The 15123-nt window shown below is 40.8% G+C and overlaps 1 protein-coding gene and 1 long non-coding RNA gene across 10 annotated transcripts in view; both read right to left on the bottom strand.

The window, feature by feature from the left end:
- Window positions 1–15123, bottom strand: part of LOC105499564 (ectopic P-granules 5 autophagy tethering factor) — a 137322-nt gene that overhangs the window by 8658 nt on the left and 113541 nt on the right. For 6 of the 9 annotated variants that reach the window (XM_071085428.1, XM_071085430.1, XM_071085431.1 and 3 more), the window contains 5 exons: window positions 9558–9800; window positions 8029–8245; window positions 7316–7531; window positions 5041–5155; window positions 86–2151 (listed from right to left, as the gene is read on the bottom strand). In XM_071085428.1, coding sequence (XP_070941529.1) covers window positions 1969–2151; window positions 5041–5155; window positions 7316–7531; window positions 8029–8245; window positions 9558–9800 — 974 coding nt within the window. In that variant the 3' untranslated portion in view covers window positions 86–1968. Of the gene's footprint in view, window positions 1–85; window positions 2152–5040; window positions 5156–7315; window positions 7532–8028; window positions 8246–9557; window positions 9801–15123 lie in introns of those variants that run through there. The other 3 variants (XM_071085434.1, XM_071085433.1, XM_071085435.1) reach the window with 1 other exon arrangement.
- On the bottom strand, window positions 12176–15123 carry LOC139360026 (uncharacterized). Its single transcript, XR_011616906.1, has 2 exons — window positions 14382–15123; window positions 12176–14351 (listed from the first exon to the last, which is right to left on the bottom strand). It is a non-coding gene; the product is annotated as an uncharacterized lncRNA (long non-coding RNA).

Genomic DNA, 15123 nt, shown 5'->3' with positions numbered 1-15123 from the left:
TCAGGCGTAACAACCTACAGCAACTTTAGCAGCTGAAACACTTTATAAGATAGTGTGATATCCCTATAATTTGGTTTTTAACCAGTTACAACCAAAGATTGATTTTATTTTTTATAATATTTACAGACCAAAAACATTATACAGATTAATCATAATTTTCTTTAAAATATGCATACTGTCACTCAAAAATTTCACATCCTAGGATAGCAATAATTATATCCTCCTCAAAGAAAACACAAAATATTTCCAAACAAAAATCAGTGTTGCCAGATCAGACTATTAAACCGTCCACAGCTTGTCAAATTTTCTTATACACAGAACAAGATGACTAATTTTGAAAATAGAGAGAAGCAAAAACAAGAAAAGCTGAGACAGGTCCCTCTGAGACGGACATTTGGTGGCCTGTAAAACTCAAAGAGACTGGACAGGATGTTCTTTATCAAAGCTGCAAAGCGTTGTCTGTGAGGAAGAATCGTTCCGTCCAGCTAAAGAAATTCAAAGTAAAGAAAAGCTCCTACCAACTTCCCAATCTGGGGGGAAGCATTCCACAAGGACATCTGAGGAGAGATTAGCACTCTGTTAACTACATCCCTATACCCCATAAACGTTCTTGGTGGCTTTTTAGACATTTCTAGGTAAATATTCTCGGGCTACAAACTACCCATACACAAAGACATATTAAGCCAGCTGTGCAGGCAAAATCCACGTAGAGCTGACAGAATGAGGAACGTGATAACAGAAGTCAAACTGCTCATTCCCAGGAGAAATAACATGAGCAAGAAGATGGCCACAGAACAAGGCAGAGTGACACACAGGCTTTGGTAATGAATGAACTGTCAGCAACAGAAGGCACGTGGCTATTGAAAAAAAGCCAAATTTCAGTAGATCTCCTGACCTGACCCAGTTTCCACAGACAAGTGTTTCAGCAGACAAGTGGCTTCATCTGAATTTAAATATGAAGTTAAAAAACAAGCAGGGAACAGAGAATGAGGTCTTCAGTCTCCCTCAGTCTCTGTCTCCTGACAGTGAGCCTTTCAGATACCAAACGTGGTGTCTATCAAAGGGTGCAAACTTAGGTGTCGACAGGGGCAAGTGATGTGAATGAGGCTAGGGTCAGGGCCCGAGGGAATGCCCGGACTCTCCTGACTGGAGAGAGGCAGCCCTGTCTGTACGCCTCACCAAGTGGACCGAACAAAACACCTGTGTGAAACATGCTCCTCCCAGACTGCCAGCTTGCCACCCTGATTCAGACAGGCAGCTCCTTTTCCATGAGGACACGTGGCTGGATGGAAATGGACTTGTCATCATCTCTACTGCCCACTATAATCATGATCAACGGTCATATTTTACACATGACCCACTTTAATGAACTCAGCATTTTTATCTCCCTTCTGAGAAAAACGATACTTTAAAACTATTGTATCTCCCCACATTTGAGAAATGCAGAAATTTTCGAAATTGACTTTTTTACTTTGGAGGAGCACAAATGGGGTTTAAAAGTAAGGGTACTATGTGACTTCCAAGGTTGTCAGATCTGGAACACTTACATAAAACAGAGACAGAAGTGGAAACATACAAAGAACTCCATCTGGAGGTCTTGTGAGATGACTGGGACATTCCGCAACTGTGAGTGGCTCTGTACCCAAGTGGAACTTAGTAAGTTTCTCTTGTGGATAAATATAAAAACTGAAAGAGTCTCCAGAAGGTCTTAAGAGCTAAGAAAGCGCGCGCGCACGCGCGCGCACACACACACACACACACACACACACACACACACACACACACAGAGACACAGACACACACACCCCTCAGAATTATCTAATATCTAATGCCTCCCAACTTGCATCTCAGTCAACTACACACGGGCCAAACTGAGCTCTACAGTGAAATTGAGCAAAGTTACTTGTGCAACAGGAAAGTTAAATGTAAACATAAACAGCAATGGGTTTTTCAAGAGCCTCAGTGCTACTATCGTATGTGGTCCAAATAATGCACTTCTGGATACAGACAGTTAACGAGAAGAGCCAAGAAGCTTTTCCCATCTTGAAGGCAATGGCCAGGATGCCTTATAAATTGAGTGGCTTGCAATATTTGATCCTGGTATTCAACATACTGCTTACTTGATGACATGGATTCAAGAGCATTCAGAGCCTAAAAGACATGGAAGACGAGAGGGTTAACTCCATAGAGGCACATAATGTGACTGCCAGAGGTGCAGCACACCCATTATTACTATGTACTTCAACTGTGAGCCTTGTGGGAAGGAGCCCTACAGAACTGAGGTCAGGAGTCCGAAAGGCAGGCATTGATTAATTTAACCACAACCAGAAGGAGGCCAGCAGCCAAAGCCTCTGTGACCTTTGCAGCATCCCACACCCAGCCTTCCGTTTCTGTTCTGTGCTGTTTCCCAAACTTGCCTTACCAAGAGCCACTGCTGTGGCAGGCTGCTCTTGTTGCTGGGCACCTCACCTGCCACACCCATTTCTAAAGCCTGCCCTGTCCTCATTCTCCCCAGTCCCACCTGTGGGGTCCTCCCCACCAGAATGTCCACTCCCTCCGTTCCTAGGGCCCAACCGGAAATTCCAAGCACCAGCCTCATCTTGCTAAGGTGAAATCTGTTCAATCTGCTGTTGGATATGTTCCTAGATTATGAGATAATGTTATATGAAACTGTCTAACGGAAAGGAATTCTAGAGGAACCAGTTGCTAAGTGCTGCCAAGAGTAAGTGAGGTTGTTAAATCTGCCAACAAGCATGAAGTACATAGGTTCCTCCCGAATCCTTCTGACAAATGACACAAAATCATGGCAGAAACTGTTTCCATTCCTCTCTTCAGAGGAAGAAGGAAAGAAAAACATTCTTTGACTCCAGAATTTTGATTATTCCTTTCTTCATAGTAGGAGAAGAGAAGGGGAAGAGACTGTATATAGAGAAAACAAAAAATCAACAGTGGCCCTTGATTTTTAGGTGGGGAGTTTCATTTTCCAACGTGACAAACTCATCCACCCCAGGATTCTGATGGTGTTCCCCTCCTCACTGGGGGACATCCCCCACCATGGAGTGCCCCACTCCCTCCTTGTCCCTTTTACAGAAACCATTGCACTAGAAAATATGTATTAAAAGATGGAATGTGGTTGATTCAAAAACAAAAAGAAGTGATTTTTTTGAGGATGATAAATAAACCGGATTTTTAGAAATTAACTACCAGGAGGGCTGTAGATGGAAGTCTTTAGGTTGAAAATAAACTGAAGGTATCTGGGCACCAAATTAGGAGCTATGTAAACAGAGTTCAATTTAAGAATAGGAATCAATTGGGACAAGCATTTCCCATGAACCACAGTGTCTCTCTGTCTCTCTCCCTCTCCTTTCCTTCTTTAAATTTAGTCCCCCAAACAGTCTACTTTGACAGTTTGCCTAAGAATAACCATTTTCTAAAAAGACAACTTTCTTCAAATCTGAATATCCTGATGACAAATATGTATGGGACATGCAGGGAGTCATCACTCTAAGTCTAAAGAAATGAAGACAAAGAGGCCAGGCCTGGACAGCCCAGAACCCCAGTTAAAGCAAGAAACTGATGCTCCAGGTACTGGTGGCCACAGGAGACGTAGCCTTCTCAAATACACCCTGCATCTCACTGACTGCACAACCTGCCCTCAGGATTTTCATCTGCCCACCGGGATGTTTCATGTAAGACAACACGGGATTCAAACAGCAGCTGTCTAGGCAATGAGTGACAACTATCAGCTATTTAATAAGCCCAGATCCCTGTGAAGAACCTGTTAATTATTCTGTCTGATCCTTGCTCTTAATAACCAAGATCTGACATTGCACGTGGCTGGCTTAAACATGAAAAAGCTGCCCCAGCAGAGGAGCTCAGGTGTTTAAGCTCTGACCACTTACAGAGACAGCCCTGCAGAGTGGGGAATGGGAGAGGCCTGGAGCCAGACTGGCCAGTATGAATTCTAGCCCCAACACTTACTAGGTGTCTGATTTGGGACAAATTACTTAGCCTTTCTCTATCTCTCTTTCCTCATCCAAAAAACCAGGATAATAATATTTCCTAGCTGGATGCAGTGGCTTATGCCACTTGGGAGGCTGAGGGTAAGAGGATCACTTGAAGCCAGGAGTTTGAGAACAACCTCAGCAACAAAGCGAGACCTAGTCTCTACAAAAAAAAATTTTTAATTAGCCAGGAGTGGCAATGCATGCCTGTAGTCCTAACTACTTGGGAGGCTGAGGTGGGAGGACTGCTTGAGCACAGGAGTTCAAGGCTGCAGTGAGATATGATCACACCATTGCACTCCTGCCTGGGCAACAGAATAAAACCCTGTCTTAAAAAATAAAATAGTTTCTGTGCTATAGCATTGCTATGAGGATTAAATGAGTTAACGCTTTAACTCATTAATATTGGTCAAGTTAAAACTTGTAACAGTACCTGGCACAGAGGAAGGACTCATGAATGCTGACCATCATTTTTTACTGTGCACCTTTGTACCTGGCCAGCATGTCCATAGGAATGTGGCCTTCCATGTGTGTAGAAGAAGCTGTCATTTCTAGCTACCATTCTGCCCATGTTAGGTTATTCTAGCGTCAGTCAACAATAGTCAACCTTCAGACTCACAAAACAGGAACTACTTTCTCGGTTCCAAGCTAAAGCTCAGCTAATTTCCATCCATTCCAACTGTAGCCTCATCTTCTGTGCAAGATCCCAGTCCCCAGCTCCAGCCCCTGCTCCAGCCCAAGCAGGTGGCAGATAAGTGCATATTCACACTTATCAGAACCAAATTTAATCCTAGACAGACTTTCATTTGGCCTTACTTTTCTACAGTGACAGTAACAGTGATCTAGACAACTGCCTACAAAAATCTGGAGGTGGGCACATGAAACCATTTTCCAATAAGTAGGGCACATGAAAGGGAACAGTGTGCTACCACCACAGAGCATCATGTCATGATGGGCACAGGCTACGGCTGCCACCTCACTGCCTTCTAGGGAAGATGTGCAGGCAAACTTCTAACCCTTCATTGTAAATACTGACCTGCTGAGCTTTGGGAGTCAGATGTAATTCAGAGCCAGGCTTCAAACGGATCTGATCTTCCATAGGAACCTGAACTGAAAGGAAGGCAGCCATGCTTCGGGCAACCACTCGGAACCTTAGGCATTAGGGAGAGGTCAGAAGAAGTAAATGGCTATTAAAGTAAGCATTTTGAAATAAACACCATATTCTCTATGACAAAACAACACTAACACATTTCCAGATCGACTGTGTTGTTCACCTTCTCAGGAAAATCTTAAAATATGATCAAGAAGAAGTTTTATCCATTATCACCATCCAAACAATGTATGTATAAATCAGATTCAAGAATGAAAGTGTTGGCAAAGATGTGGAATAACTGGAACCCTTGCACATTGCTGGTGGGAATGTAAATGGTGCAGGCACTAGGGAAAACAGTCTGGCAGTTCCTCAACAAGTGAAGCATAGAGTTACCATAGGACCCAGCAATTCCGCTCCTGGGTATACACCAAAAAGCTAAAAACAGATGTTCTAACAAAAACTGGTACACAAATGCTCATAGTAGCATTATCTGCAATAGCCAAAAGGCTGAAACAATCCAAATGTCCATCAGCTAATGAATGGATAAACAAAATGTGGAATACAAAAGAATATTATTCAGCCATAAAAACAAATGAAGTACAGATACATACTACAACATGGATGAACCTTGAAAACTTTATGTTAAGTGAAAAAAGTCCAACATAAGCGGCCACACATTATATGATTCCATTTATGTGAAATGTCCAAAATAGGACTGACTATATAAAGTCATAATGTCAATTAGTGGTTGCCAGAGACACGGGGGTTGAAGGGAATGGAGGTGACTACTTAATGAGTGTAGGACTTCCTTTTGGAGTGATAAAAATGTTCTGAAGCTAGATTGTGGTGATGGCTGCAACAATATTGTGAATGTTTTAAATGTCACTGAATTGTGCATATGAAAATGGTTACCGTGGAAAGTTTTAAGTTATGTGTATTTTATCACAATTAAAAAAAAAAAAGAATAAAAGACACAAGCCAAATTTAAGTAAAACAAAATCATGCAGTCCTGCTATCTTCTACCTCAAACCAAGAAACAAGATGTTAACTGGTTTGGAATGAGTGAGTCCCAATACAACACCACAATGGGCTATTCCACAAGAATGCTGACATCATCAAGTTTGCAAATTCTTTTCAACACTGACAAGGGCTTAAAAAGAAAACCATGACGTAAGCAAGTATGATGAGAGAAAATGGGAAGCTAATGGCAAATTCTTCCATGCCTTGGGATTTTTTGCAACAAAAATCCAGACTTGTTTCTCATTACTTAGCCTTCTTACCAACAGCCTTTTATTTGTTTTTTCTTTTTTTTTTTTGAGACAGTCTTGCTCTGTTGGCCAGGCTGGAGTGCAGTGGTGTGATCTTGGCTCACTACAACCTCTGCCTGCTGGGTTTAAGCAATTCTGCTTCAGCCTCCTGAGTAGCTGGGACTACAGGTGCTTGCCACCACACCCAGCTAATTTTTGTATTTGTGTTTGTATTTTTATTTATTTATTTATTTTTGAGACAGGGTCTGACTCTGTCACCTAGGCTGGAGTGCAGCGGCATAATTTCAGCTCACTGCAACCTCTGTCTCCTGGGTTCAAGCGATTCTCCCACCTCAGTCTCCAGAGTACCTGGGACTACAGGCATGTATCACCATGCCTGGCTAATTTCTGTATTTTTTGGTAGAAATGGGGTTTTACCATGTTGGCCAGGCTGGTCTCGAACTCCTGACCTCAAGTGATCTGCCTGCCTTGGCCTCCCAAAGTGCTGGGATTACAAGTATCAGCCACCATGCCCGGCCACCAACAGATCTTAACCCGGCTTGACTACTGAACAGTTCACTAGACTGAGTCCCTCACAGGTTCTGGGTTTCCCTGAACCCATCAAGTACCCACCTGACTTGGCTTTTAAACTAAGCTCGCATACCATCCATGACTGGTTCCAAACCAAAAAGAAATCAGTAGTGCAGTTAGGTTACAAAATCCAAACACAACAGGAGATACTATTAAAAGTACTGTTTGAACTGAAAATTTTCTTAAAAGGTAAGAAAAAATTAAAAATGCTTTTTAGAATATAAAGATGTAATCAGGCTGTGTTTTCTTTTTTTTCCATTAATCTCCCTGGAGAACCTAGATCCTAAGTCGAAAAACCTACTAAAGTATCACAACCTGTAAGTAGGTACAGATGTCTGAGGCCTGTTTAGAAGAACAGTGTTAGAAAGGCGCTTCCTTACCTGTTAGACAAGGGCGACTTCCGGCCCAACCCAATCGCTCCCAGGATCCCAGAGCTGAGTCTCTCCTCAGCCACGAGGTTCTGCCTGCTCTGAACCATGAGCAGAATTCGAATGACAGATTCTGTCAGGACGGAGTCATTCTGCTCTGTCTGAATGAGGGAGAGCTGAAGGACTTGGTGCCACCACAAAAACAGCTTTGCCTCTTCCTCCACGGAGCTAGGGAAGGCACCAGAGGAAAATAAAATTAGAAGTAAATTTTTTCCACTCCGATTTAACTGCAAGTCCACATCAGAGTTTTAAGGATAGAAGACATTCAATACTTCAAAAGCATAGGCTAACGGCTGATGTAAATAGAGCAATGGGATTGCAACTGCCGCCATCTGTGGAACATCTACTACATGCCACCATGATGAACTTCGTGTTCTTCCACTTCATCCTCATGACAGCCCTATCAGGTAGGGGTTACTATCTCCACTGAACCGGTAAGGAAACTGATGCTTGGCGTTTCAACGTGCCAGTTTTAGGAAACAAAAAATCTCCTCAGAAGATTAGCCCATTAATTAAGAATCTTTCCAAAACCACTGTCACCATACCTTAAAACCTTATTTTGTATGCACCACTTGGTTCTGTGTACTTAAAGCTACACTTAAGCTCTAAATTCCAAGTTAACCAAATACAGCAAGTTTGATGTAACAGCCTGAGGGCCAACGTACCTTGGGTACACCTGTTCCAGCCACTTGCTTAAGATGAGCAGCACTTTCATTTCGTTCCTTAGAGTCTGTTCGCTGTTTAAACACTGAAGCAGGTAGACGTAAAGAGTCAAGTAACTGCCCAGGGTGAGGCACTCCTGCAGGAACTCTTCCATGGTGAGCTCGGGAACCTGAAGGGATACCAGAATGGGCCCCCATCCTGAATTCTGATTGAGAGGGCCTAAGAACATGAAGAAGAGACATTAAGATATAGGCAAGAATACAATTACTTGACAACTCTAGCAAATACTTTCACTTTAAGCTTCATGATTTTTTTTTTTTTTTTTTTTTTTGACATAGCAACCTATGAGATAAGCTTCGTGTCAAGACAACATTTCTTACAGTGACCCTGGAGGCTACAAAAGTCAAATACACCTCAGGTCTCAGACTGGGAAGCCCTTGGGCCAGATGCTTGTCTCCAGCGTAGCCACCAGAAAGGTTTAAGAAATCAGAATTCAGGGTTGCATACGTATAAATCACCTTTCTATCACATTATGATCCTTAAAACCACATGTAGACACTGCCTGTCCTGATCAGCTAAGAGGTTTAACTTTAGTACCCTTTTTAAGAACATATGAACACTTACGCTTTCCCACGGGAAACTCTTATCACTCAATCTGTGAGAAGTTTTAGTTATCAAAGCTTAGTTTACCTCATGTATTGAAACTGTTTGATTTTTAGGAACACATAAGTTTGGAATAGCAGTGTTATTCTAATGGTTCTCCACTCTTTGGGGAAGGGAGGGTGGACTAGCATGGTGACATGCACACCACCTCCATGTTGGGCATGTGCTGTTCATGGGGAGTCAGGACAGGGCAGATGGCAGGTTGTGGGCACCTCCTGAATCCTTGCTCCGATACCCTCCTTCTCACCCCTCTTTCTCTCCCACTGACTGCAGTGTGATGTGTTATCTGGATATCAGAGGTGAGAAATGCTGTTCTCAGCAATTCTTAATCAGACTAAGCCACTTCCAGAGTCTGAGAGTTTAGAAGTAGACAGTAAAACATATTTTTAAAAAGGAGGGGTGACAATGAATGAGCCCTTCATAATGCTTTAAAAGATCTGATAAGCAGCAATTTTAAAAACTTCTATGAAAACTCCTTTTACCAAAAGTGACAAACACAGGGAAAATTAACCTCATGAACCATGGTATATAGCATTTGTTTTGAGGACTATGACTTGGCCTGTGACACAACACAATTTGCATGTCATAACAGGTTGGTCTGACCCTCCAAAACCAACGTGAAGTGGATTAGAGCTTCTCTCCCTTGAAACGTGATTGTACTAACAGACATGGCCACAGGTTCTCATGCTAACTGCAGATCTTTATGAAAAATACATATATTCAGAAACATCCACAACATTTGCAGAGCAGAAAATTAGAATGACACATCCCTCACTGGGAAGAGTCTAGAAAGATATCTCCTGATGACAATGCTTTCATCTTTCTGGAAAAGACCAATACAATGGAGCGTAAGATGACCTCCTCTTACTTTCTTTGAAGTAGGCAGTGATGCAGGCTTCTGTAGTCTCAGCCATGTGGCGGACGGACGCCAGACTCTGGCAGGCTGCTGTTAAAAGGGGCAGCACCACCAGTCCATGCATTTTTTGGCCAATCCAGGTCCGGATACTGCCCCGAAGGAACTCTGCCGTTGGAATAGTCGCGTTGTTCATCATCATCAGGACTTCCATAAAGAGGCTGCTGAGGGCCATGTGGCGGGTCTGGCTTTCCATATCTGAAAGGAACATAGAGACACTCAAGAATGGCTGCCAGAAAGGTGCTATCCACGTGATCAGGAGAATAACAGTACTTCAATCTTAGCTGCTCTCCAGGGAGATACTCTCCAGTGCTAGTAGCTGACTGCAAGGGACCAGAAGGAAGGCTCTGGATGGTGTTGAGTTTGTACAGATAGTATGCGGCACACAGTTTCTAAGAGTAAAAGCAGGAACTACTGTGAGTTCCCTGGGTACAGCAGCATAGCAGAGCAATACCTTAATAAACAGACAAATCTGAAGCTGGTGTGAAAGAGTAACTTATCAGAACATGCCTAGTCAGTCTTTATTTTCCAACCTTTGTTCATGGAAAACCAAATACGTAGATCTCACCAGTCATTCAGTAAACCAAGAGCAACAGTACCCACTATCACTGCCATCACTGTCAATATTCTAGGGTGATTTCCACACATTAAAGGTTATTACTTAAAACTAAATATAAATGTAAGGAAAAATCTTAGCAAAGCGTCCTAACAGCAGCTCTTTTATTTCTTTGTTTTTTAAATAAGGAAAGTAAGCCGACTGGTAATTTTTCAAAAAAGTTGGAGGTAAAAAGAGAGGAATTCAAGAAAAAGAACAAATTCATTTTACAAGAGAACTGCAAATAAGAGAAGTTCACTGAGGTAGATTCCTTCTTCACATTCAAAAACAGAAAATATATTTTACTGAGAGTTAACTGGAATAATTATGACAACTCTTCTAGCTCTCCCTAAGCTGGGTACATTTTTTTTTTAAGAAGTAGAACTGTAGCTTTCACACCACAAGGATTCAGTATTTATGTCAACAGGAAGGGTAAAAAGTTGAGAGATCTTATTCATCGCATCTATCAAAGCAAATTCATCTACTTAAGCAGGGTTAAATAAACCTCACTTAATCTTTCTGTACGACCTACTTACTGTCAAGCAAGGACTTAAAAAACAAGTTTGAGAGAGATAATAACAGTATGTCTGTCTATTTCTTCATGTATTTCCACGGGTACAAATATTCTTGGAAATAAAGGCTCATCTCTGAATTTCAACTGAATAGCAATTTAAATTTTATCTCTTAATTATGACTAATAGGAATAGATTACTACAACAGACCCCAGCCTCTCCCATTTCTGTTCATCATCAACAGGGCTCTCAAATCTTTTCCTAAATACCATATCTGATCCTATCACTCTTCTGACGAAGATCTTTCCAGAATACCCTTCTCCCCTTTCCATGGCCAGCTATTATTCAACCCTTCTGGTTCAATCACATCTGACCAACTCTAGAACAGTTTCTCCAGCATTGCTTGCTGATACTTCTTTTCCATAAGATTCACTGAATGTGGCTGACTTGCCAGGCTGATGCTAAAATTTTAGATACTATCTCACCTGATACTTACAATATCTACATGAAATAAGTATGATTATTAACAACATCTAGCACTGTTTCATGTTTATTGGTCAGCAGGATATTTTCTTTTACAGAATGTCGTTTCAAGGGTCTCGTCCATTTTTTTCTACTAAGTTGTCTTTTTCTTCCTTGTTTTATCTGGTGTGACAATCTTAATCATTCACAGTTACTATAATTAATTACTGACGTAGCTGGGTCTAAGTCTACTGTCTTCCTGTATGTATCCTATTTGTCCCTCCTATTCTACATTCCTTTTTCTCTCTTTTGCCTCTTTTAGATTATTATTCTATTTTTTCCCTGTTTCAGCTTGAAAACGAAATCCTCTCTTAAAATTCTCATAGTGGTTATCCTATAAATGAAAACATGCATTCCTGATTTTTTGAAGTCTGATGTTAATTGGTTCCCAGATGATGTAATGGCTTTGGAACATTCTAATTTCATTTCTCCACTGTTGCCATAACCCAATAAGCCATTTCTATTATTATTGTTGCATACAGTCAGATTTCATTTAGATTTACCCACACATTTACCAGTTTCATTGTTCTTCATTCTTAGTTTCTTACTATTTATTTTCTCTTTATTATTTCCTCCCTTCTACTGCCTTTGATTGTTATTTTGCTGTCTTTTTAAATAACTGTTTAATGTTTTTTAATTTTTACCTTTTAAAAAAGTCTATGATGAGCATTTATGGCCCTAAAAGTAACTGATACAGTTTGGATCTGTGTCCTCACCAAATCTCATGTTGAACCGCAGTCCCCAGTGTTGGAGCAGAGTTTAGTGGGAGGTGGCTGAATATGGGGTTGGGTCCTTCATGAATGGTTTAGCACCATCCTCTTGGTGCTGTTCTCATACTAGAGTTCTCAGAGATGTGGTAGTTTAAAAGTGTGCAACATCTCCTTCTCACTCATTCTCTCTCCTGCTCCTTCTCTGGCCATGTGGAGTGTTACTCCCATTCTGTGTTCTGCTGTGATTGTAAGTTTCCTGAGGCCTCTCCAGAAGCCAAGCAGATGGCAGCATCATGCTTCCTGTACAGCCTCTAGAACCATGAGTCAACTGAACCTGTTTTCCTTATAAATCACCCAGTGTTGGGTTTTTCTTTATAGCAGTGTGAGAACAGGCTAAATCTGTATCCCACAAATTTTGATGCACTGTATTTTACTATTCAGTTCTAAGTATTTTAAATTTCTATTATGATTGTTCCTTTGGCCATCAGTTATTTAAAAGTTTGCTTCTTAATTTCCACAGTGTTTCTCCCTCTAGTTCTATTTAGTTACTGATTTTTTTTTTTTTCTATGTCATGCAACTTCAGGGCAGAAATACACAGAGATGAACATCTGGCTTTTACAAAGTTTTCTGCCTTACAGTTCTATTTATCTGATATTAATATAGCTATGCCAGCTTTCTATTTTAATATTTGCCTGATATAATCATCTTATGGAACGCTTTCTATATCTTTATGCTTTTGATGTATTTCTTACAAACAGCTTAAAGCTAGATGTTTTTGGTTATTAATCTACCTTAACAATCTTTGTCTTTTAACTTGAGCATTAGTCCCTTTACCAACACATTTGAATTTTATCATCTTATTTTGGTTATTTTTCTCACTTTCTCCATGCTTCCTTTCTTGCCTTCTTTGGACTGAACATACTTTGGCCATTCCTTTTAATCTCCCTCTACTGACTTGGAAATTGTACATTTTAATTTCTATCCTTTTGGTTAATTTCTTAAAGTTGTTAATATTCATACTTTATCAAGGTATAATCTCTTGACCCACTAAACAGTAGTAGAACCTTAGAACACTTTTAACTCAACCTCCTTCCTAGCGTGCTTTAGTATTTTCTTTAGTGACATCTACTGGGACAAACACTCTCAGGGCTCAATGAAAGTATGGTTCTTTACCTCCTCGTCTTCATTAAAGGGTGGCTTTTCTTAGTTTACAATTCTAGGTTATGAGTCATTTTCTCATAGCACATTGAAGTTGTTATCCCACTGTCTCCTGTAAGAAGATTCTTTGATTGATATTGAGAAGTCAGCTGTCAGTCTAAATGTTGCTCCTTGGTAGGTAATCTGCCTTTCCTTCCTGGATGTAAAGGGTTTTGTTTTGTTCTATTTTTTAAATTTTGCCACTGGTGCTTCTGCAGGTTCACTATAGTGTATACAGGTTTGAATTTCTTTCCATATATCCTGCTTGGGATTTGCTGGGTTTACTGAATTTGAGGATTGTTGTCTTCATCAGTCCTGAAAATTTTCAGCCTTACTATCTCTTCAGATATTGCTTCTCCCCAGTTAAGTATCTCCTCTCCTTCTGGAATTCTACTTAGATAATCGGATGTATATTATACCTTCTCAGCCTATCCTCTATGCCTTTTAACCTCACTTTCACATTCTTTTTGTTTGTTTTAGAGATGGGTTCTCAGTATGTTGCCCAGGCTGGAGTGCAGTATTCAGACACAGTCATTGCACACTGTGGCCTCGAATTCCTGGCCTTAAGCAATCCTCCTCCTCGACCTCCATGCCCAGCTCACTTTTACATTCCTTCTCTGTTTCTCTGTGCTGCAATCTGAGTATTTTCTTCAGTTTTATTTTCCAGTTTACCAATTTTCTCTTCAGATGGGTTTAATCTACTGTTGAACTTATCTATTAACTTTATTATAATCTTCATATTTTTCATTTCTAAAATATATAAATCTCTCAAATCTGCATATTTCTACAATCTCTTGCTTCTTACTGATATCTTCAATCCTCTCTTATTTCAGCATATAATAAAAATGTCTTTTTGCTTACTGTAGTAATTAATCCACTATCTTCAATCTTTTCATTTCTGACACTGCTGTTGTTTTCTATTACTTTGCTCATGGTGTCTTGTGTCCTTATGTGTTTTGTGACTTTTTTTACTGTGACTTTCTTGGAACTTTGAGGCTTGAGTTAAAGATGGGTTTCTCCAAACAGGATCTATGGTTGCTTTTTGCAGTGGCACTGCCAACCCAGAACTACTCTAAATTCTTAGACTGAGGTTGTTGTTATTATTGCTGTTTTTAACGATCTAGGTAGTCTGAATTCTTGCTTCAAAACCACATGAGGGTCAGCTTATCAATTCTCAAAACAGATATCTCTTTTCCTGCATAAACATTTAACCTAACAACATTTCCTACATAAACATTTAACCTAACAGCAAGGCCAAAACGGATAACTGTCTTTGCCTTCTTTTCACAAGAGGAGGTTTACTTCTAGATCATCTTTACAGTAAAAATGTCACCCTGTGGATTATGCATTGGATTTCCTTTTAGGCTCCCATCTTAGGCAGGCCCTGGGCTTTACCGCCTCCCCCTAATATCCAACATATTCAGCAAAACTCTTCAGGGTGACAGCAGCCTCAGAACTCCATCTGCCTTGATGGGTTTCTCCTTTCACTTAGGTTTTGGCCTCTGAGGTTTCCTTACCTTTTGGCCACTCCACTGATAAATTTAATTTCCAGTTTCTTGAAAACATTTCATCCAGCACCTAGTTTGTCTTCAGCAGGAGAGGCAGTCAGTATGTCTAGTCCACCAAACTGCCAGGAGCAGAAGTTCTCCATACACAGTTTCTTGACAAGTCTACAGGTGATTCTGAAGTGCACTCCCAGTTAAAAGCCAAAATCCCTAGAAATACCGCTCCATAAAAGGTCTCTGGTATCTCCTAATCATTAGATCCCATTGTCCAGCTTAACGGTCAGTCTCACCCATCACCCACCAGCATCTGCCAGTGTCAATCCTTCCCCACTGCTCAGTCCCTGGTGTCCAAACACCTCTCTGATCATTGATTCTCTGGAAAGAGGAGTGCCAGTGTCCTGAACACCCTCCTGATCTCACAGTGCCTCACGCACAGCAGGAATGCATTGACTGAATGAATACAGGACTTCTGACTAGTC

This window comes from Macaca nemestrina, chromosome 19 (assembly GCF_043159975.1).
Source record: "Macaca nemestrina isolate mMacNem1 chromosome 19, mMacNem.hap1, whole genome shotgun sequence".
Lineage (NCBI taxonomy): Eukaryota > Metazoa > Chordata > Mammalia > Primates > Cercopithecidae > Macaca > Macaca nemestrina.
This window is presented reverse-complemented; position numbering and strand designations above follow the sequence as displayed.